This window comes from Idiotropiscis lumnitzeri, chromosome 1 (genome assembly GCF_059441095.1).
Source record: "Idiotropiscis lumnitzeri isolate Australia: NSW breed Sydney's pygmy pipehorse chromosome 1, RoL_Ilum_1.0, whole genome shotgun sequence".
Lineage (NCBI taxonomy): Eukaryota > Metazoa > Chordata > Actinopteri > Syngnathiformes > Syngnathidae > Idiotropiscis > Idiotropiscis lumnitzeri.
In genome coordinates, this window is record NC_142391.1 from 31286817 (window position 1) to 31311180 (window position 24364).

General features: G+C 40.3%; 2 protein-coding genes across 3 annotated transcripts in view; one reads left to right on the forward strand and one right to left on the reverse strand.

Annotated features, from left to right (window-relative positions):
• Positions 1–1730: 1730 nt before the first annotated feature.
• On the forward strand, positions 1731–22957 carry fancc (FA complementation group C). The gene is made up of 14 exons (XM_088295133.1): positions 1731–1816; positions 1958–2052; positions 9038–9145; positions 9227–9291; positions 9708–9872; positions 10755–10914; positions 13278–13333; positions 13713–13812; positions 15162–15231; positions 17946–18042; positions 18976–19153; positions 20310–20513; positions 21533–21708; positions 22432–22957. The coding sequence occupies exons 1-14, from the start codon at positions 1747–1749 to the stop codon at positions 22433–22435; spliced, it is 1548 nt and encodes a 515-aa protein (XP_088151259.1). The 5' UTR covers positions 1731–1746; the 3' UTR covers positions 22436–22957.
• aopep (aminopeptidase O (putative)) overlaps positions 22279–24364 on the reverse strand; it is an 81732-nt gene continuing 79646 nt past the window's right edge. For both annotated transcript variants that reach the window (XM_088295123.1, XM_088295114.1), the window contains one exon: positions 22279–22537. The gene's annotated coding sequence lies outside the window, so the exon portion shown is untranslated. The remainder of the gene's footprint in view (positions 22538–24364) is intronic.

Below are 24364 nucleotides of genomic sequence, written 5' to 3' on the forward strand. Positions count from 1 at the left end.
CATAAGCACAAAGCCACTTAAACATTTGTTGCTTTGGAGACGGAATTAATCATAGTTGACCTCTTTTCTATCCCTCTCCTCGTATCAAGGTTTTTTTTTTGTTTTTTTTTTTTTTAATTTTTTAATAGCAATAGCCTATGGTGGTCTTTATCAAGGCGTTTCCCCATAAAACCAAATTATAGTCATGCTTTCTGCCTCAAAGGGGGGGGGGGGCAGTAGTTCAGTAGATGAGGAGTTGGCTTAAATTCTTGAGACTGGTAAGGTTTAAGATCCTCCGGCCCAAATGCTTCTCATTCTTCAGATATCACAAGCTTTGTTGTTTTAATTAGATTCACTGCAGCCATTATGATCAAATAAAAGCATGTTAGTGAAGCCATTAATTATGGTTTCTTTCAATTTAGGTTCTAGAGAGGAAGGTTTCTTTTCACACCAATCAAATGTAACTTCAACTAAAACCGTAATTTGCATGCCTGGCAATTGATGGTGAGGGCACCTTGTAAAGAATCTCAATGTGCATTTTTTTCAGCGTTTAGACCAGGCCAATAGCGGGAAGTTTGCATTTTCACTAACAACACGGTTGTGGTCTGAACGACCCTCACATCATGAAACCTATGGAAGACATTTCAAAGGCAGCTGCATATGATTGTATGCGAGCTCTTTCTTTCAACACTTTGAGGCCCAGTCGGCGTTTCTCTCTGCTTGAGCAACAGCACATTGCCTCAATTACACTTGATATGTCCAATTGCTATGTGTGGGCTTCTCCTGCAACAACGCTACGCTGTTGAACTTAATTAGCTTATAGTTCAAACATAATACATGCTTGATATGGGTTAATTAGGTAATACTGTGCACAGGCTTGGCTGCGCTTGGGGCGCACATGTCCAGACATACGCTTCAATACATTACTGCTCAGTTTGTATTTTTTATTTATTCTTTGGTGGGGTTGGGGGGGGGGTCACAATAAATGTTTGGTAAATCCTCAAATGTAATGATCTCAAACTCTGCTGCATACTTAAACTGACTGCCGGGTGAAATAAAGCACATGGTGCCTTATGAGCTGCACACACACACACGCACACATGCAAACGAACACAGCGTATAGCACCATGGACATGAGCCAGGCTCTGTTCTGTCTTTCACTACTACTCTTCTGGTGAGAACCACAACATGAAAACTATGCAGCTCTGGGAGGGCAGCAAGTCTCTGCCCTGGCAGCCCAGTTCCCTCATATAGCCATAATCCTGCTGAGATTGCGGGAATTTGGGGGGGGGGGGGAGTGCTGACGTCGTCCAAAATTCTCTATATATGTTGTGTTTAGAAAGAACCCAGTGTTGGGTGCTCGTGTGCTTTTCCATTCATAGGCTTGCCTACTTTCGCTCGTATTACTACTAATAATATCTATTGATATTATTCATAGTAGTTGTGAATGCGATCGTAGTTACTGCAGGCGAAACGGCCCCAAGTGTGCTTTTTTTTTTATTCATTGATTATTTCCACACATCACAAGGTTAAAAGTGATGACTATAGAATTGAAAATAGAAGTAAATTTGGTGGAGCATACCTGCAACAAAATTGCAACCCAGCCAGTTGAGGCCAATGGCCTTTCCATGGAGTGTTTCTCGTCACCCCTGATGCAAAGCAACTTGTGTTTTGGAGTTGTATGCATGGAACGAAATTTAATATCATAAAAAATGAAATAATGAATGATTTTCTTTTGACTGTCCCAAGAGTTCCACAACACAGACTATGAAGAAGATTCCCTCTCTTGGCCAGATTCTGGGCCGTTTGTGCTGGAACCCTGTTGTCACTGCTGATGGTGAGTGCGTCACAGAACCCTTTTGAACTGCTGTGACGTGTGTTTTGCCCTTTTACAAATGGCCCTATTATTAAAATATTCTACAAATTATTATATTCCTTTTCCAAATTATACATCCAGGAGTGTTTTTTTGTTTTTAAGATAAAAGCCGAATGCTGATCTTCCAGTGTCTGTGGGAGCTGTACTCCGAGCACCCTACCAATGCTTTGGAAGGAAAGGCTAACCAGTGGATTCAGGTATGGATTTTATCCAGTCTAATTACAGTGGAACCTCCAAAGCAGTCCATCCTCAGTTCGACCTGCAAGTTAGAATTCTATAATGGCAATTAGACAACTGCACAGGCAATGTTTGAAGTAACATTTTTCCATGTGATTATGTCATTGTCGCACCTATATATTTCAAGTAACAGTTTACAGTGACTCATTTAGAAGGAAATTACTGGTTGTGCTTGGGTGGAGAGTCATTTCGCACATATTTTTGTGCCCAGTGCAAGTCTAGAGCAAAACGCAAATGATGCACGGGTGGTGTTTCATTGATTTATTTTTTGGGCATTTTCAGACATGCAAGGGGAAAAGGGCTTTTTGCGCAATTGTAAGAGGGAACACAGGTGACTTGTTTGCTCTCCAATGTAAGCGGCCCCCGTCATTCCGTTTAGAACAGCCTTCTAACCCAATCTTGCATCCGTGTCTGACTCTCACCCACCACACCCCCCACCTAAAGTTGCGCCGCAGTCAAGACAATGCTTTTACAAATATATTTATTTAATTAATTTAATGATCCAGAGGACTGTAATATTTTTGAATGAAGCATTATGACATCCACCAGGCATGTCCGCGGAGCTCACAATCTGTCTGCCTATGTGTTGATCAAATCCACCGAAACCACAACTTAGACCAACTGGTCCAAATTCTAGTCTACTTTCTTTCACCAAATTGTCAGGTGCGTCACAGGCGTTTAATGGAAAACGCCCTCGGAGCACCGAGCGAGGCGCAATGCACTAGCTCAAAAATGAAGATGCGGCGGTTATTATGCTGAGCCCATGTGCGTTTGTCTATGAAAATAGAGCCAAAGACCAAACATGGTCCAATTTCCCGTGTCTTTGGTTCAATTTCCAGTGTACAAAATGCATTCAATTCTTTTATTACCACTATCAACTTGTAGTCAACTTGAGCACGCAGGACACAATTGTGTGCCACTTTCCTAGGTTGCAAGGGTGCATTGCCAAAAACACACATCAGACAAAAATAGGCAAAAGAAATTGTGAGAGCTCAAGTACAGCAAAACATTTTTATTTGATTGTATTTGGGTTTTTGTGCAATTTTAGAGGACCAAAAGTCCCTTACATTTTATTTTTGTATTACATTGCACCTAAATACAATGATTAAATTGTAATTATGCCGGATTTAGTACAGAGCTGTTACTGTGACTTTCGAGTCTCCTCTATATTGTGTATTATTCTAGCGACATCCTGTCTCCTCACTAGAGGTGGATGAAATAATGCTGGTTTCTGTTATTTTAATAAAAAGGAGTGAAACAAGACTTTCAAAGCAAATGAAAATGGGCTGTTTTTCACTTGCTTTCCTCACCAGAGAAAGATTAGCATTTATGTTGTGGGCCTTCCCACTGGGTGACTTTACTGTGGTTTTTCAGACTCAACAGGCAGGCAGTTGTGGAGAACATTTTTAACAGGGTTCATGCAGATGGTTTACCGTGTTGAACCTCCACATTTTGCCAGATTAACTTTGTTTGTGTTCTTTTGATGAATTCATGTCCCATAAAACCTCTTGCCAACAGACTTGGAAGTAAACCTTGAATTTGCCAGGTGGCCTTTGTCATAATAATAATGCCATAATAATATAATAATGCCTTTATTAGTCCCACAATGGGGAAATTCGAGATTCAAACCCAGGCCTCCTGGGGAGACTGGGTCCTGAACGCGGCGCCTTAGACCACTCGGCCATCCTGGCAGCCACGAGATTCGAACCCAGGCCTCCTGGGGAGACTGGGTCCGGAACGCGGCGCCTTAGACCACTCGGCCATCGTGGCAGCCAGTGACAGATGTCATGAAGCTATTAGGAGTCACTGTCAATAACAATGACTTTAACCAATCACAGGTGTCTTGGCAATAGGAGAGAATAAGAGATGCACACGGGCTTTGTTTTTGAATGTGAATTAATGTGCAGTTGGTTTCTTTTTCAATTTGAATTAAACTGGTTTTGATTTCTATTACAAAGAGCGTGAGCAAAGTGGTGCATACCATCTTGTAATATTCTTCTTTACAACCTAAAAAAAGTTGCTGGCTGACCAGGGGTGAAAGGTAGACCACACCCTGAACTGGTCGCCAGTCAATCACTGGGCACGTATAATCAACCATTCACACTCATATTCATTGTGAGTGGATCGCTACACCGTTAGTGAAGCCCCTTTCCAGTTTTTGCGAAGGAAATTAAAATATTCTTATGTTGACTCTTTGGTAAAATCCTGATCCCTGAAGGTGGAGGGTGTTGAATATACAAGTTTGTTCAGGTTTTCCACAAAGTAATTTGAAGAGTTCCCCTTTTTCATAACAAACTAAGATGGTTTTGTGCACTACATTGCTCCATGTTTTCTACTCTTCTTAAATGATTGCTTGTGTCAACATATTTTTGCCTTCTCATTTTGTTTCGTCGTCATGCGTCTGTCATCAATACATCTTAGCGCATTGGCTGTGTTTGAAGTCTTCCTGTCCTGCCCTTGCATGAGGACCACACAGTGATGCCTGCAGCATGGCAGAGTCTTTGAGGAGATGATAAATAAAGTGGGAGAGTGTGAGATTAGAGGGCTGGCGAGTGCTCTTCTTTCAAGGGGTTTCTTTAGTGACTCGAGCGGTGTGAACCACAGACGGTCCCTGGAGCCCCCGTGGTTGCTTTCCAGTGTTCAAGCATACCTCTGACTCTGAGCTCACACTGGCTGTAGTACTTTGTGCGTTTTGGAAATCATTTGCGCTACATCAACGATTCACTTTTATTTTGCCACGTCCCCTTTTGTTACATCCTAGTTAAAATGTATTTCTTCAAAGGACTACTCGATTCCTACCCAAATTGTGCTCCAGCATTATGCAGAAATGGATTCAGTATTTTCGTGGCGCGCATCATGTGGAATAAGTCCCCATTAAGTCCTACCGTTTGGAATTCAATTGAAGTTCCACATCTGAAGTTGCTCAAAACTTTAATTGTCGAAACGGCATCATACATAGTGATACTTGAGAGTTCATCTAAAGGAATAACTCCAAGTGTATGTTCCTTTTTCTTTGGCTTTTTGTATTTAGATTTTGTGATGCCACCGAGGATCTGTGTTCCAAAATGGAAAAGTGTGGGCTATAGCCGAAGAAAAAGTAACTGATAGTGACCTAAGAATGTGGCATATACATTTCTGCCATGGCTGCTTAGTACATTCGCTGGTATAGCTAAAAGTGAAAGCAAACTATGCATCTCCTCCCTGACAAAAGGGAGTACACACGGCATGTGCGCACTGCATCATCAGAGGATGAGTGTTATTTTAAGTTTGGGTTTACGATACTGAACATTAACGGTTGCTCGATGACTACTATGGCACTGTGTCAGGCAGCGTTGGTAAAAACGGTGTTTTAACAGCGTTACGTAACTATTTAACTATTTATCCCATTGTTAAAATGCCATTTTAGGTCCATACGTTAAATATGATGTGTTAGTTAACTTATTATTTCAAAATGAAGATTTTCAGCGAATGTGAGTGAATGGATCATTTTCTCAAGTGATCCGTTCTTTTCTCAGTTCATTTGAGCTCAGCCACGCGTATGTCGTCCATTGCCACGAATGACCAATCAGCAGCGAGGGTCAGATGGAGGCCAGATTTACTGAACATACTGTAATGCTATCACTCTATTGACGTTTACGAAGGGATCTGTGAGGTAACTTTCCATTCGCAAACGATTCATTGAGTGAACGTGATGTCATTTTCTGTTCACGAACTATGTGAAAAAGTAATTTTTTTCCTCCCTCGTGCCTGAAGGGAGTGTGCGTGTTGAAGGCAAAGGGGGCGTGTCACTCACACTTGAGACACACTGGAGAGACGATTGCCGCCTTTCAATTAGCTCTAAACATCACCACACCACACCACATGAATTGTGCTTGGCCCACACCACACCACACTACACGGCCTCCTTTGCTTTTCCATGACAAAAGGCGTCGACCAGTCGCCCATGTACTTTCAACGGTTTATTGAACGGGACAAACTTGACGCCATCTCAGACTCATTACACTTGATTAAAACAAGGTTTCTCTTTTTTTCTTTGTCTTTTATTATGTTTTTATTGAATACAGTGGCATTTTCCCGCATTAAAACAACAATAAAGGTTTTTGGGGATGGATGGAACTGATTAATGCCATTTCAATTCCTTTCAATGGGGAAAATGATTTAATATTCGGGCAAATTGAGTCGAAAGCTTGGACACAGAATAAATTTGAATTGCAAGCAAAATTTAAATGCAAACAAGTCAGAGATCCATCTGTATTTTGGAACCGATCTCAGATGTGCTATAAATTTTGAATTAACCTTGATGACAATAAAGGGCATTTTGATTCGGAATCTAAATGGTTTTATACAGTACTGTGAAAAACTATTTGTCCCCTTGCTGAGTTTTGTGTTTTTTGCACATTTATTATTCACAAAGGTTTAATTTTATTAAACCAATTTTAATCTCATCCTATTACAGCCCAAGGATATATAAAATGCAGTTTCTAGATGATGATTTTTTTTTTTTTTTTACCAAAGGGGGAAACAACACAAACCTATCTGGCCCTATGTGAAAAAGTAATTGTCCCCATTTGTTAAATCACCAAGCAACTTTTGGGAACGCTGAGTTCAATTTCACAGGCAACACATCGCCACCGCCTTTGTTCAACCAAGAAATCACTTAAATAGAATCTGTTCAGCAAAGTGAAGTAGGCTACAAAATCTCAACAACAAATGCATCATGTCACGATCCATAGAAATTCCAGAAAAAAGGTGATTGAAATCAATCGGTCTAAAAAAGGTTTCTAAGGCTGTGGGGCTCCAATGAACCACTGCCAGAGCCATTAGTCACAAATGGAGAAAACTGGGAACTGTGGCAAACCTTCCCAGGAGTGGTTGACCAATGGAGATTATTTAAGAGTGGGATCACGACTCATCCAGTAGGTCACAAAATAAGCTAGAAAACCAAAGGACTGCAGGCCTCACTGGCCTCAGTTAAGGTCAGTGTTCATGACTCCACTACAAGAAAGACACTGGTCAAAAATGGCATCCATGGGAGGGTGCTCAAGCAAAAAACACTGGCCAGAAAAGGACATAAAGCATCCGGATGATCCTCAAGACTATTGGAGAAATATTCTGGCGTCAAAATGGCACCGCATCTGATAAAAGGAAACCTGATGCCAACAATAAAGCATGGTGGTGGCATTGTGATGGTCTGGGGCTGCTTTGCTTCCTCAGGACCAGGACAACTTGCTGGGACAACGATCCGAAACAGCCGACAAGAAGGGCTAAAAAAAAGAAGTCTATTTAAATCCAATTGAGACGCTGTGGTGTGATATTCAACTGGCAGTTCATGCTAGAAACCCTCCAATATGGCTGTGTTGAAACTATTCTGCAAAGAAGACTAGTCCAAAATCTCTCCACAGCGGCATGAAAGACTCATCACCAATTATTGCAAACGTTTATTTCACTTTTTATTGCGAAAGGTGGCGGAACTCGCTATATTATGTTGAGGGGGCATTAACGTTTTCACATTGGATCAAATTGGTTTGTACTTTTTTTTACCCCCTCTTGGTATATAAATAATCCTTTGCAAGCAGCATTTTATATATCCTTGGGTTGTCTCAGTGTGATGTTAAAATTGATTTGATGAAATGAAACCATTGTGAGTGATAAATATGCAAAAACACCGAAGGTACGGGGGCAGATATTTTTCCACAGCACTGTTCAGATATGGCTTGGTCAATGCCATCTGCTTTTTTTATACAAGCCTGTTCTTTAAGGTATAATTGCTGTGGTGTCTCAAAGCCAGCTCGGTGGCCGTTTTTCCAGGAACAAAAGATGACTTTTTTTTTTTTTGTCTCCAAACATTTTCCGTGCAACAATCGTTTTTTCCACGCGACCACACCCTTTTGTTCTATTCTGAAAGAACCAACAAGTCACTCCACTTGCTCGTCTTTGTGTCTAGCCAGGCTTCCTTCACCATTCTCACTCCGTCAATCCAACTGTTCCTCCAAACTGAGAGCGATTGCTTTTATGTGGACTTGGGCTCGGAGGGTGCTCACATGGTAGTGATTGGGGTTTGTTTTGTGAGACGACGTGGAGGGTATAACCACACAGCTCCGCCCACAACACGGCAACGACTCGCCGAGTGGCATTCCAACTATTCTACTCGTCTCGCTTTCCAGTCCCCACGATCCCATTTTGTCTCCAGAATCATCCACAAAGTCCGCTCTTTGTGGTGGGATTGTTACCGCGGTCCGTTGAAGTCACAAAATGTTGTAGCAAAATGTGAGGCCCTGTTGTCAAAGTGCCTTTTCGAAATGAGTCTATGACTTTATTGTGGTGAAACAGAAATGATTACATCAGGGAAACCAAACCTCTTGAAACCTAACCCAAAATGTTGTTTATGAATCATTTGACCACTAGATCCTGCGCTCTTATCTTGTTTTTATTCCAATATTTAGTCAACTGCATAATTGCATGGAAGCGACCGCCATAAAAAGCAAACTCCAGAAGATTCTTTCGTCAACATTTCTAACTCATCAGTCTAGTATTTCCTCTCCTCGGCCCTTCATTATCACCATCACCACCGTCAGGCTTTTTCACAGTCAATAATCATTTGAGTTTATTAGTGTCGTTTTATCAGCGCGTGTGTGTGCGCTTGCGCGCAATGAGGCCCCTTTTGAAAGATGCTTGTAAAACTCTGAGGTCCTTCGAAACAAAGAATGCTCACATCTGAAGGTCCTTCTCACATGTTATCCATACATTCTTACCTCCTGGAATGCCCTCCAGCCCCCCCTAACCCCCTCTCCCCCCTTTTTGTTTTGTTTTTAATTTTCATGTCTTTGAAACCATGCCAACAGAGTCCTCAATTAGCGTTGTTGGTATAGCTCTGAAGGATTGTTGCCGTAAACATGAAATGGCAATAACCTGCTACTACATATGGTATTGCCCTGACTTCCACAGAAGCTGTTTTGTCAACTTATCACCGAAGATGACGACTCGCCATCCGATTTTTTGCTCAAACATTTAAACGTGTCGCCAACACATTACCATCTCCAAGTCATCAGAAAGGTATTGACTCAATCATTATGGTGTCCTGTTAAATACATTGTATGATGTGTACAATACAGTAATGCTTTTCAAACTATTCAGGTGGTGGCATGGTTGCAGGAAGCCATTGGAAAAAGCTGCAATTCATTGGGAGACATTAACGAGAGGTGAAGCAAAATGGTTAAACACCCTGTAAAGTCCAGTTATTGTATTATTTTATTTTTATGTATTGTTTTAGTCATTATTTATCAGTTTATTTTTAAAATGTATCTTTAATCAATGTACTAAAAAAATATTGATGGACTGATATAAAATACATACATCATGATTCGCCCATTCCTACTCAGCACATTTTGTTAAAAATGTTAATTCAACTTTTTCATAATTGTGTCGACCTCTTATTAAAATGTGAATATCTATTTTAGACAAGGACATGACCTAAATTCTGCCTTCTTCTTCGAGGCCCTTATTTTGAAGAGTTTAAAAAAAAAAGATATTATTCCGCATTCAGTGTACCAATACTTTTATCATGTTACGCTCAGCCCGCGTAAACCATAGACTTACAGAAAGGCTTTGTGCGCAGGTGTTCGTGTGATAGGATTGTGTCCACATGCGTGGCTTGCGTTCCCCTGGTTACCTGCCCTGAGGTTGCTCCTCTCATTGGAACCTTGCTGCAGCGGCCACTCACATGTGCACAAGCAGCTCTCACAAATGACTTCCTGGATGCTCTAAACTCTGCCTATACCAGGTACTCCCAGTATACATACTTTACTTTTGGATGTTTTTTTTTTTTTAACACATCTATTTATTGGTTGTTGATAAATGGTTATTCATCACAAGACTTTCTCCTGTTTATTCCGATGTAATGCCATAATATTCTTTACTTTGCTCTTGTAAAGTTAAGACTGTTTTTAACAATATAGTATTTTGTAAATTTGCTAATAATATTTCTGGAATACTCTTGTAATATTTTAAGTATTTCTTTTTCATAAAAACTTTTTTCTCATATTTTTAATGTTTTCATCATATTTACACAAATTACGACTTAATCTTTGTAAGGTTAAGAATCCTGTAATGATTTTAATCATAATATTCTTTATCAGGTAGAAAACAATTCCCATAAAATTAGGAGCATCTTCTCAAATCAAAAATCTGCATTGGCATAAAATGACGACTTTTTTCACTCCGTTTACTATTTACCATTTAAAAATGTGCTAAATATTTCAGCTGTATCCTCTTAAACCAAAACCAAAAATGTTTACTCAGTTTTTAGACCCTTCATTCTTGTGTTTTGACAAGTTTGGGGACTCGCTTAATCAGTTAGTTATTTAATCAGTGTTTGGGCTCGGCTTCTTATTCCTCCCTGAATTGTAATTAAAGCGGTTCATGTTCCTTTGGCAACAGTGCTTGGCACATGTTGCTTTTCATATTCCTCCTATTCTTCTAGGAGCAATCAATGTTAAGTGTGTTGTGTATATCAGGACGCAAATCAAAGGCTCTAATTTCCTAGTTTGACTCTCTGATTGCATTGTTTTAAAATGGATCCAAAGCCAAGCCTCCACATCTGTTGAGCAGATGGTTTCCCTTACAATGTGATGTGACATAATAGGTAGGACTTGATTTTTCACAGCGGTCGCTTGTCACTGGAGGACCGGGCTGTCGTGGCCCTGTGGTATCATAGCCTGCCCAGCCTGGAGGAGGCGGTGCTCGCTCTGCTGGAGTCGAGCGTCCTCGCCGATGCGCCGCTGTCACCGCAGCAGCTCGAGCAGCAAATAGCGCAGTCTCTACTGGTTGGTTTGCTACACTGGACTGTTAAATGATTGTTAAACAAAGGAGACACTTGTCATTTTAGATTTCCCTTTATTTGTCCCAATGAGTAATGTAGCATGTAGTCTCATGGTAGGGAAATCAAAAAGGCCATTGTACTCATGTGCCCTTAATTAGAGTCTCACATCTAATTTTATTATTTTAATATTACAATGTAGAATCTTTTTTCAGAACTTGATTTTTTTTCCCCCCTCCTTGCCATTGTTGGATTGGCCCTGCGTGTGTCTCACATCATTTGGACAGCTCCAAACTGCGTCTCACATCATTTGGCGTGCAACACACAGTCTTTATTGTGCGCCTTCAATCGCTCATGTCCTCCCAGCCCCCTCTGCTCAGAATATTGCACCTTTTGTCTTCTCGTTCTATTAGAAGGTCTGTTCATTTTTAGTTGTAATATCTTAGGAAAATTGCATTATGACTTAAATTTTATTTTATTTTATTTTTTTAACAAACTTTTTTCAATGTAGCCAAAACGCTCCCCGCTTAGAAAAGCTACTCTGGTGGTAAACAATAATTTGTCAGCCATCTCCCCTCGCTCAAGATTTTGTCGGTCGTGTCACTACGTGTTTTGCAACAGTGATGGTCCACTTGAGCTGTGTTGAACTATCTAACGATGCACACCCTTGCCGGTTCTGTATAATAAGATAGATGACTAACACTGCGCTGACAACTAGTGTATATCCGCCTGTTGATTGCACTTTATGACCATCTCATGTTCGCTCGAGTTACTAATCAGGGCTGATGGAAGGAAGTTCTGCACATTTCTCTGTGTAAGGGAAAGACTGAAATGCCAATCTTTTATTTTTGTCTGTTTGAGATTTGTTTATGCTTTCATCCCTCTTTTATTTACCACTTGTTTTTCGCATCCTTGCACGCACACACACAAACACGTCTTTAGTGCACATACTTTGTTTATGATATTCCATCTGGTGTAGTGTGTCTGTCGTTAAGTGGGTGGGAGGCAAACGTTTAGGTTTCACTTAGCCTTAAAGGTTGTTTGGATGTCAGATGTGCACACACATGTGCAAAGGCAAAAAAAAAGGTCACTGGCTTGTGTCTCTCCGCTTTCTTTTCAATCACCGCATTCAAATGGGGAAACCTGACATTCCTCGTTTGGGCTTGTGCCGCCACCTCTCCGTGATCTATTCTGACTCGAGCCCAATAACAATAAACATTCGCTTTCTCGTTTCCGACCGCCGGAGCAAAAGGAAAAAAACAGGATGTTTGTTGCGTGCCGTAATTGAGCCTCCTTCAAGTGTTAGCGGTAAGGTAATGGAGTCGGACGCTAAAAGGCCCATCTGTTTTAAATAGCAGGAGCCGTGGCACATACTGGCGTGCAAAGAAAACTGCAAATACACACGTTAGTACACTTTGATGTATGCATTTTGACGATGACACAATGGTGCAGCCCACACACTCCTTTAACAGGCAGGCTGATTAGCTTGCAAAGGTCGTCGTTTTACAAGGAACATGCCAAGACCATGAATGAAAGGTGGACATGTTGTAATAACATCAGTGATCCACTTGGTGCTGCTGTTTGCCTAAATCTGATAAATCCGCATCATCCCAGTGATGCTCACTTATCGTTTAAAGGGAAAGAATTGGAAAAATCGAATTCCTTTTTTTCCCTTTTGTTAAATGTTGAAATAATTTTCTGTAACAATTCATTAGTAATTACCGGATTAAATTATTTTATCACCTAGATTCTTTTGGAACTTTCGAAACGACAATTATAAAATTGGGACCTTATTGTTGTTCTATTCAGACTTCTAATTCTAATTTTAATCTTTCTCTTGTTATGGTTCATGCCTCTTAAAATTGTTTTAGTTCTTATATTTTGACAAATCTGTAGCAAATAATATTACTTTGTAAAATTCTGACTTTATTATACTATTAGGACTATCAAGTAAATTACAAACTCATTCACATTAAAATGAACATCAGTTATTAAAGGTAAATAGTAATATTGCGCCTAAAGATAATTGAAAACCATGTTGTCGGCTGACATGAACAACTTGTTCAACAGCAATGACACCCAAACATGTTTTTCTTTTTTTTAAGAGTAAGGAGCAATTTGTGCTTTGCTCCAGTGTCTGCGTGAGAGTATATGTTAAAAGTGTAAAATGTCAAAAATCACAATCACACTGACAGGGAAGATGATCGAATTACAGCTAATACGTGTTTGTGGCGTTTTTTGAATGTTTAGAATGTAAAACACATGAAGCGAGGTGTAAAAAAAACGAAATGAACTGAATTGGGCCAAAGAGTTGATTTGGAGGGACATCTAGTGGTGTGTACTCATTATCTTTTTGTCTGTATTTTCCAGCCGAAGGCCTGCGCTCAACACTGCTCCATCTTCTTACTAGTAAGCGACATCTTCAGGTGAATCACACTGTCCACACACGTGTCATAAATAAAAGAGAAAATAAATAATTGAATAAAATATCCATTAATACTGAAATTTAATTGTATTTATGTTGCCACCTGCATTGCAGGACCAAAATGGCCAAAATCCAAAATAGGAAGTAATTTAAAAAATATCATTTAAAAAGATATATGGAAGTAAGAACAACAAAAATATTTCATACAAATAAAAGTAAAAATAAATACAAAAATAAAGGGGATTTAATAATTAAAAATAAATATCAAAAATGAATATGGCCATAGGCAAAAATAACTATATAATAAATACAGTTAAATATCAATAATTTAATATTTTATTGAATTTTTTTATTCCATATGTCACATGTGTGTCTGACAGGTCCGTCCTCAAGAAACAAGACGATAACCCGCGCATTAGGGATCTCATTCAAAGCTTCACCAGCTGCTTCTACAAGGAACTGACACGCTTGAATACACAGGTGCCGTATACGTCATTCTGTTTTTGTTTTTGTTTATATTTCTTTCTTTCAAGTTTTGCATTTGATGTTGAATGGCAGTAAATCATTTGCTCAGACAGGCCTGAATGAGCAATGCATACATTTCTGCTTTTGTAAAACTTGCTTTTTTCACTACTAAATAGTTTTTTCCTGGTAATATTATGGTTTCTAAGTTTCTAAATGTATTCTTGTAATATTTCGACTTAATTCTTGAGAAAATCCTTTTTTCCCCCGGTATAATTAGGGCTTTATTTAGTGGCACAAAAACGTCTCTTGTAATTTTATAAAAAATCCAGTAAAATAATTTATTCCTTTGTAACATTATTTTTCATGTACAGCTCTTTATTTCAGTGTTCTATGAAGATGATATCTCCAGCTACTGAAATTTATGTTTTCATTTTATAATTATTACTAATATTGCAACTTTATGTATTACTTGTTTTCCCTGTTAATAGTTAATATTATGACTTCATCTATTGATGTATTTTATTCTTTCTAACATCTGGTAATATATATTTTTGACTCATTTAATTCTGTATTTTCAGTAAGTTTTTCTTTTGCAATATTTGCACTTGATCGTGCATGCTCTCAAAATATCTGCTAAATATTTTTTCCTTCCGTATATTATGACTTCATTTAGTGAAATAAATGTTTCCGTTGTAATTAGAATTTGATGTGGTTATGTGCTAATGTTCTCCCCCTTTTTTTTTTATGACCACCTAGTTCATAATTTTTCCATTGATATTTTAATTTTATCTGTTAAAATATTTCACCCTCGTTAATTTTATGACTATATTTCCCCTAATATAATACAATGACTTAATGATGTAACCATATTCATGTACGATTGCAAGCTCTTTTCAGACTTTATTCTTATGATTTTTGGAATGCCACCGGACGTAAATTAGTGAATGTAAATTACATTTATAGTGGGAGCTTTGGAGTTTAATGTTCAGCTAACATACTCTTGCTGGCCACAATATTAGGTACGCAGATTTCATTCAAGCTCTCACAGTTTTGATTGTCACCATTTTTTGGGGCGGTGAAAAATTCCATCAAACCATTCTGACAGCTGTTTCAAATATATATTTGGATTGGCTTTTTTTTTTATTATTATTGTTAACACTAGATGGCAGTGGCAGCCTACTCAACAGATGTCATCTTGATGGCTGCTGCCACAGTGCATGAAACGCTAACCTATTACACGCTACATTACGACACACTCCGAAACTTGTGTGTCACTGCTACACAACCTCAACATCGTCACAAGTACTTTTGCCGTTGGTGGAGTGCCACTCATTCATCCGCACTTTTTATTTGTGTCACTTCAGACTCCTTTGAAGGCCTTCTTCCCTCACTCCCCGCCAAATCTGCTGCTTCCGCTCTTGGCACAGCCTCCAGGTCAGTACGTGTAAATGTGTGCACGTGTGTGTCTATTCACTCAATGCACAATACATTGTCTTGTCCCAACTAAACGCAGCTTCCTGCTATGCAATGAATGAACACTTGTTTGGCCAATCAATACTAGTTAATGGCAGTGATGATTGCTCTCACAAGATGTGCAGTCAGTGTCACCCATCAGCTATTAAAAATATTAAGCATGGTTATTAGCCGCTTCCTTCTCAGCCACCTCTTGTGCGCTCATTGGTCAAAACATTAGGGACACCTGCACTATCAATACAAAAGCTGTAGCGGGCGGCACTGTCAGACACACATACAAAATGGGAACACTGGCAACGAGCTGCTGTTAGGCCACAGCTTATGCTCATGTGCAGACTAACCAACTTCAGGTCCCGATTGCTCATTAAGCCACACCCTTTAAAGGCACAATCCAACACCAAAAACTACACAGGGTCCCCACGGATCCTTAAAAAAGTCCTAAAAGGCATTCAATCCATGAATTGAAAAAAAATAAACCTTAAGTGGCATTGTATTGCGTCATTTCCGCACGACAAAACCTACATGACTAAAAGCCGCAATTACTAAATGAAACCATCAAAAAATTAACAAATTGTACATATATTAGCCGCTTCGGACTAATAACTGCGGTTCTCCTATTGTCCATATTCTAAACACGGATAGGTAGTTTTTATTCAACCCGAAACAAAGCCAAACGCAGCTATAGTTACTAAGTGTATCGGATTGTGTGTTATTCAGACTCTTGTTGTCAACTTGTCACACGAGACAAATTTGCAGATGATCTTAGACCGCAGAGATGGCTGTATTTAATGTACTTGATCACTTTGATCAAATGAAACGCAATTTAAGATGCTTATTTAGGCTTTCGATTGCTTCGTCACCGAGCTGTGGACGTTGCTTCCGTGTTTTTGTTGCCTTTGAGTCACTCTCTCTTCTTCGTCTTTGCTTTTCTCTCTCGCTCTCCCTAACTCGTTCACTCTCTCTCACTAGGCAATGGCTGATGAGGATTCAATATGAGGGCGGACATGGACATTTTAATTGGTCCACTGTGACGTGTTCGGTCACTTCAATGGCCAGATGTGACAAGAATAGATAAAGTCTATTGACAACTTGTCGCTGGTCAGTAAAAACCCATAAATAATCCGAATCACATTAAAACACGCAAAGTTCAAAGTTTGGAGAAAAAAGTAGCTGCTTGTAGTCCGATAAATGTATTATAAAGTATTAAAAAAATGAAAAACACGCCACTAGTAAGCTTAAATAAATAGAATAAAATATGAATGGCCGGACTAATTAATGGGCTGGCCGATTAAAACGTCTGATATTTAAAATCAGCAAAAAGCTTCTTTTAACAGTCTAGGTACTCATGTTCATTTGCATTATTGCTTTGGAGAACGCCAGTGGTGTATGTACTTTGTCCTGTTTGGGATGCGTAGCTAATAGATGTCGTCTTGTTGTATGCGGTCGCCTCCATTGTTGTCGGTATGAACATGTCTAGTCGTGCTTATCAGTGTGTGCCCACACCTGGCCCGCATGTGTAGAGGAAACATTGACATGAATGGCGCCATTAAGGCAACGCTGGAGCGCAGCCAGAACTCAGAGTTAATGATTACGACTTATTTTGGTGTGTGCACGAGAAAGGCTAATTCTTCACAGCAGCCAGAATGGAAATGAGAAGCGTGACAAGCTGTTCTTTTCCCGTTTTTTGATCCTTATATGCTGCTCACTGAAAAGTTGCCTTTGCATTGTTAAAACAAGGCCCGATGGTTAAACCAACGTACCAAGTACCACACTGTACACTCTTCATTGGGTACATTTGCAAAATTTCGTTTTGACTCATCATTCTGTCTTTTCATCATCTATTTTCTGTAGCGCTGATAAAAAGCGGAGATAATGGCATCGATTTCAGCAAATCGCAGGGCACACAAATTCATACAATGAAACTCAGAAGTGATGTTTTTGGGATATGGGAGGAAACTACAAAGAACATTTAGAGAGGTGTTCCTATGCATATTCAATAGCTGAGGTGAGGTAGGTGTGGTAAAAAAAAAAAAAACCTTACCATGCTGCCCCCTTTCCTTTTTCGAGACTAATTTTAGCCTCAGGTTGTCTGTCTTTCACTCACAGTGATTCGCAAACCTTATTTACTAGTACAACGAGTGGTACACTAGCTCCCTCTAGTGGAATGTGAACGAATCACTGCCCAAGAACATTTCAGTTTTAGATCACTTTTTAGTCCGTAGTACAATTGCATCTAAAGTTTGTTGTTAATGTTTTGTTTTGGTACATATTTTATGTGTGGTGCAGTTTAATCGGATCATTATTTAAGGACAAAGTTTAAGTGTAATATGTCCGACTGAGAGATGGTCTAAAATATTAGATGCAGCCAGTTGGTTTTACTCCACTGTAAACTACAATCACAGAAAATAAACATTAAATTCGAAATAGTTGCTAAAGCTGTTCTATTGGAAATCATGAAAGTGTACTTACAAAGTGCGAATTTTCTTAAACTGCAAAGTTGGCACTTGTTTGTCGAAAGCTGCGTTTTTAAATTGGGGACATTTTCTCCCCAAGAACTGCTTGCTAGATTGCAGGATTTCGTAGCTGGTAATTGAGTGTAAAAAGTGCAGATTTGACTGTGTGGCGTGTGTGTGCGTGTGTGTGTGTGCGTGCGTGCACGAATGTGTCCTTTGCAGAGGCGTCTGGGGAGGCTCGCAGGCGACACCTGAACTGGCTCAGCGACTCATTACGGAGACTGACAGAGGGGGAAGAGGAGGCAGGTGGCAGCGGCGGGTTAGACGCTCGATCTTAATTTCATTATTTGATTTTATCCTTATCTTATCTCATCTTACCTGTTTAGGGCTGAACTGTTAATCGCATTAAAATCGACTTTGCAGTGTAGTAGAATGTAATTTTCAAAAAGCAAAAATGCTTAATTTGGGTTTATCAATAGGCTTTATTTTTGTATTTATATAGTTATTTATTTATTATTATTTATTTATATATTATTTAGTTTTGAGCTAGGTTCTGTACTTACGAATTGCAGTGGTGGCTTTGACATGGTATTTTTAATGAAATGTGAAAAGCTGAAGGGATAAAGCCACATTATTTGTTTGCATTATTGTTTCAATTTATTTTCTGTCTTCCCGCCACGCTTGCTTGGGAGAAATTTGTGAAGTTGTCGTCGTGAATACTTAAAAGACCGCTAGTCCAAGTGTTAAGTGAACAATATGATGTGATAAATATCATTTCATTTCATTGCTTCATGGGTCCTCTTGGAATTCTCGTTTTTGCCTTGGAAATTTCCTTTCCTATCCTATTCTAGCGAGATGACCCGGAAGTACGGCATGAGGGTGATAGAATTGTTCACATTCTACGAATGCTTAGGAAAGGTGCCTACATTCAACATTTAGGCCACCTTAACAATGGTTACTCCTGACCATTATTCCTCATTATTATTCCCCTTTCTCACAATTCTTTAGGGGAGCAACAGGATATGACGTCGCTGACCGATGGCATAAAAGATATATTTAACTTTCCTACGAGCCGATAGTTCATTTGTCTGTATTTTATGGCAAATATTGAAGTACAGATTAATGTATTGCTTGTTTGTTAACAAAATACATAGGAATTGGACCTTGAAAAAAAAAATCATTCCAAACTAAATTGCAATTAAATTATTTTCAGAACTGTGAGCCTGTCATGTCATGTCTGGTTTCTGTCTAGCGACGGTGTTGGCGTAGTGTTTGAGGCCTGGTTCCTGGTGGTCCAGTGTTCCCACTGGGTGCAGGAGGCCCTCCAATTGCTGACCACCACCAAGCCCCAAGACTGCCACCCACTGCTGTGGCTGCTGACCTTTCATCACCACCCCACCAACAGGGGGCACCACAGGGATCAACGACTGGTAATGTTGTCTTCCACGAACAGTATCGACTCAAAGGTCTACTCTCACCTGAATTATATTTTCGGGGATTTTAACCCTCTGTTTTTGAAAGATTCTAGAATGGAGAGTGTGGATTTAGAATGCTCAAAGGCACACTCACACTCACACACACACATGCACGAACACGCACACAATGTTTCAGTAGCAAGGCACTCTTTCAAAAAAATGAGAAAATTTGAAGCTCGCATTGACCGGGATGAATTAAACACTTAAAATCAAGTCCACATTGAAATCTTAACATAAAGGGTTGAAGTATTTTGTCTAGGGAAGAAAAAAAACCCGTCATTTTAAATATCTTTCTTTTTGTGTAGATTTGCCGCTTAATGCTGAAATAGGTATCCAAAATGAGACGCACGGAAAAAAAAAATGACTCAACAAGATGCAAGTTGTAATTTTACAAGGATAAAGTCTGAATTTTATAAGAAACTCCAAATTGTGTGTCTGATTTATGAGTTGAATTTGTTCCGGCGGAAGTTGCGACATCCTCTGCTGCCATCTTGCAGCGGCATGATGAGAGCTCGTTTGTACTTCAAATTTTGGCTCATAACACAAAACCAAAAAAGCAAGTCATGACTCCTAACTCAAAAACTGTGTACACCCATTTCTGGTCAAATTAAAAATTTGATTGCATTTGTAATTGAATTTTGTTACTTTGATCTTTTTACTTAAAAAAAAAAATATTTTTTTTTATATCTCAAATATATGACTTGAATCTCAATAACTTCTGTCACTTTTTTTTTCAAACATGCAATTACGACTCCAATAAAAAAATGTGTGGCTTCTTTGTAAGAAATTCCACCCAGGCACAATGTGTTGAAAATGAAAACGTGAATGGCACAAAATGTCAACCCCTGACATCTCTTAAGTGTAAAATTGCTAACAGCAAAGTTATTGTAGGTGAACGGGATTGGCCCTCTGCCATGTGTGAAGAGCAAACACACAGAAGGAAGAGACACATTAAAAAGTAAATAATGGATGACCGCTATCTGTGGGAGGAGGAACAAGTATTGATTCCTCCCATTGGGCCGCTTCCTCTCATAATGGAGGAGACGTGCCGTCGTCTGTGGCCGTCTGTTCACAAGTCTGCATATATTGACTTTCTGCTTTGGACCCGCAGGTATGTGTCCGGCAAGTCTGGGAACAAATATGCAGCCTTTTCTCAGCTAGTCCTCTCGATCCCGAGGAGCCGCTTCGCCATTTGCTGGCCGTCATCTCAACAAGCGCTCGGCGGCCATCGCCGTTTTTGATCCTCGGCCTGGTGGTCAACTGCGCCGTTTTCTCCCGCCAGTCACACAGCGTCTCCGCACACATCGTGCGCACGGTAAGGTGCCATGCAAATAGGATGTATACCCTCTGAGGTGGAAAGTGGAGAAGTGGCAGTGAAACAGTCCAAAATGCAGATGTTAGTGGGTGGGGGTCCCGTTGCAAACGACAACCATAAAATATTCCACATTCAATGAATGAATCGTACATCTGGTTTGTGTGGCATGCTGAAGGACAAGATGTGGACAAAAAAGAAACGTAGCGTCTCTGAGCAATGCCCAAACACCCTGAAAAGACACAGCCCTCTTGAAAATAGCGTTTGAAGCCCCTGATGGGGTTCCAAACATGACTTAATGTTTCAAAGTAGGGTTCTTTTATACCTACCTGTGCAAATCCTTGCATGTCACCACACCTTCTGAGTCCCGACCTCTTTTCTTTCCTCCCTCCCATTAGTCTCCCCTTTCTTTCTGCATCACTCCTTTCCCCCACTCCCTTACTTCCTCTTTCCTTCCTTACCACCTCCCTTCTTCCCTTTAATATGATCTGCCCACCCACCCTTCCTGTCTTCCTTTTCTTTTTGGCAACCTTCTTCCTTCCATATTTCCTTCTTTTTATACCCTCTGTCCAACCAACCGACCTTCATCCATCCTTCTTTCCAACAGTTTCATAACATCTCTCCACCCACTAATTTCTTCCCTTCCTTTCACTCTCCCTCCCTGACTTTCCATTTTGCCTTCCTTCTTTCGACCTTTCATTTTTTTCCATTTGTCCTGTCATACATTCTTCCAACCCTGAATGTTCTTTTTCTTATTCATCCCCCTTTTCTTTCATACCATCAGTCCACCCACCTTTCCATCCTTCCCTCTTTCAATTCATCCAATCTTCCATCTTTAACTATGTGGATACCTGCTTTTGCCCCCTCCTCCTTTCCTTACGTTCTGTGCATAGCAAGTTTGTGAATGCTGAGCTAATGTTACAGTAACACAGGTATGTCATTTGTGTGTCTCCATGTGGTAATAACTACCAAGCTGCCGAATGAATTTGCATGTAATTGAGCGTGTGTGCGCATGGCACCAGGTGGCGGCTGCGGCAGGTCCAGTCAGTGAAGCGTTGCGCGTCCTGAGCCTGCTGGAGCGTCGGCTCGGCACGGGAAGCGCCAGCGGCCCCTTATCCCGTGACCCCCATGCGACCTCTGTCAGGATCCTTCGGCTTCACAATGCACTCGCCACCTCCACGCTACCCCCGCCACCGCAGTAAGTGGACCTCACTCCCTGGATGGGAGCACACCTTGGTGAGTTCGGTGTCAGTTCAGGGTCTGCTTCATGAGCAACGTTAGTGTCGTTAATGAAGGCCACGCTCTGGATGGGATGGGAGTCTAAATAACACACACACGGCATGCAAGGACAGTGGAGCAGTGAGCAGTCAGCTTCCAATGAATATGTGTCAAACTTATGCTTGAGTAGATGCTCGGGCAATACATCATCACAGCATATTATAGCAATGCTCAGATAGCATAAAAAAAAAAAAATCCTCAATTTATTCCAACATTTTTGTTCCTTTCATGTTTCTTATATTTTTTCTATTAGCCATTTTTCTATTGTAATATTCAAAGCTTTAACTGTTGAACTGTTATTTGAAGAAAATAAAGATCTATTATTATTCTATCAAGATACTTTCTGTGCGTCCCTCGTTCTTATTTACATTGCGCTGTATCTCTTTCATGAAGTCATGTGTTATGTATGAAAACACTTAAATGAATTTCCAGTCTAAACTTTTCACAGCTCAATTGGAGATTCAGACTAAACACAGCACAAACACACGGATCAAGTTCTCTCCCGTTTTTTATTTCAGCTGAAAAGAAAAGTGACATTTTTGTGCGTGACCAAAGCAATGACTATAGAGCAAGGGTCTATTGTTCTAAGTTGACCACCTTCCCACCAATGTTCCTTCTTTCTTTTAAACATTTCCTCTCCCAGTTAGCAGCCTCTTCCACACCGTCGGACCGCCACAAACATTCTGAGCGGTCGCCACGAGTGCTCCACCCTCGCATGACCTCCTGTCATCTCATCAGTTGTCAGCAGCCTTGGAGAAAAGAGAGAAAGAAGAAGTGCCTGTTAGGAACCGCAGCTACAAGGCACACTAACATGTTGAGGGTACGGGACTTTTAAATTCACCCTCTATTGGACACATTATGCATAATAATAAAAACATAAAGTGATCAGATTCACATTGATGGTATCGTTGCAACTCAAAATCACATTCATAATGAACCGCCACGCAATCAAAATGCATTTCAAAGTGCTGGTAAGAAAAAAATAATTTAAAAGAAAAATTATTTTTAAAAAATGCTGTAAAATACATAAGAAATCAAATAAAAATGTTTGAAAAATACTAAAAAAAATTACAAGTGCATGAAAAATTGAAAGATTGTAAAATATCATTCACATTGCATACAAAAATACTAGACACAAAATAAATACAAAGTGATAATTGTAGAAAAAACATGCATGGAAGAAAAATGCTTAACAAAAACAATTTTTTTTAAAAAGGTGCGAGGAAAATCCTGCGCCGACCGCTCCATTCACACGACTGTTGCTGGCGAGCGGACTGGACGCCTGTTCCTGCTGAACTGAGCCAGTGGTTGTGTAGGACTGATTATCAGCTCAGTAGGCACAGGAGGCCGAGACCATTTCTTTCTGCCTTTCAATCATATGCCACATTTTATATGATTCGTGTATTCCTGGAACATTGCGGTTTGTGAAAGGTGAAGCCGACTCTTTTTAAAGACCTCTACGTACTCTCAGCTGGATGGTTACAAAAAACCATGCAAACATTATAAACAAGAAACTTAAAAGTCATAAAAGCATCAATTGGTTTTGCAGTATCAACAGTTTGATTGCGCTGATGAAGAGACGGTTTTCGAGTCTTGCGCCATTAAGGCGTCATACATCACTGAGGTTTCTACACTGTCGACTGTCATATGGCCATTGCTCTCTTTAACGGCCCGTTGATGGCCATTAGTCTTTTAATAGGCCCTAAATATAGGTGGACTGATGACACGCTCGACACGGACCTCATTTCTAATTCACGCATCTGTCCTCATGGAGACGGATTGTCCCCACCCTCAGCCGCACGCGTCACTTGAATGTACTATATTTGGATGCCACATGCCCCCTTCATCAACGCATCAATCAGTCAGGAGTTGGCGGGAAGGCCCTTTTCTGGTCTTGCTTCTGTCTTGTGGACAATGTTCTCCTCAGGTGCAGAACTTAGCCACTGTGAACAAAGAGGAAATACATCACTGTTCACCAATCAGCTAAGCTCTGTGCCTGCCTGGAGACAACACGCGTGACCTGTTTACGACACGACACGCACACACACAAAGACCCCCGCTTTCCTAATCATGGCCAACTCCTCACGCACTCCTGGATAATCATGTCTTCTTCAGTTTGAGACAGTATGTGAGTGTGGTTGCCATGGTAGCGGGTTGGGTCAGGGCTGTGTGGTAATCCCTGGCAATGTGATTTTTATCATAAGTCACAAATCAGCACGCCAGGAACCCCCACAGCCCTGACAGTAGGCATCACCGCAATCTTGCGCCTCACTTTTTCCCGCTCTAAAATCCAAACTTTCCTCGCTGGACATTAAGCGTACGGGGGAAAAAGTAAATGCGTGTCTTTCATTGGCCACGCTCGGCTAACCCGGCGATATGCCCCTCATTAAGCGGATCAAGAGGGATTCCAAAGGCATGCGGTGCTCGGAGGGAATGCTGGGACGGAGAGACCACCCGTCTTTCCTTTTAAAGGCTTTGAAGAAAGAAAAAAAAAAAGCCCTCCTAGACCAACGGACATGTTTTCAAGGCTTGCTCTGATCTCAACCGGCAACATTTGGAAAAAAAAAAGAGCCAAG

What these genes read in the sequence shown, in the direction of transcription:
- fancc (XM_088295133.1), top strand. Translation starts at nt 1,747, where the DNA reads ATGAAGAAGATTCCCTCTCTTGGCCAGATTCTGGGCCGTTTGTGCTGG. An exon ending in TTGGGAGACATTAACGAGAG is followed by an intron (nt 9,292 to 9,707) that starts GTGAAGCAAAAT and finishes CTTTGTGCGCAG; the next exon opens with GTGTTCGTGTGATAGGATTG. An exon ending in ACCACAGGGATCAACGACTG is followed by an intron (nt 19,154 to 20,309) that starts GTAATGTTGTCT and finishes TTGGACCCGCAG; the next exon opens with GTATGTGTCCGGCAAGTCTG.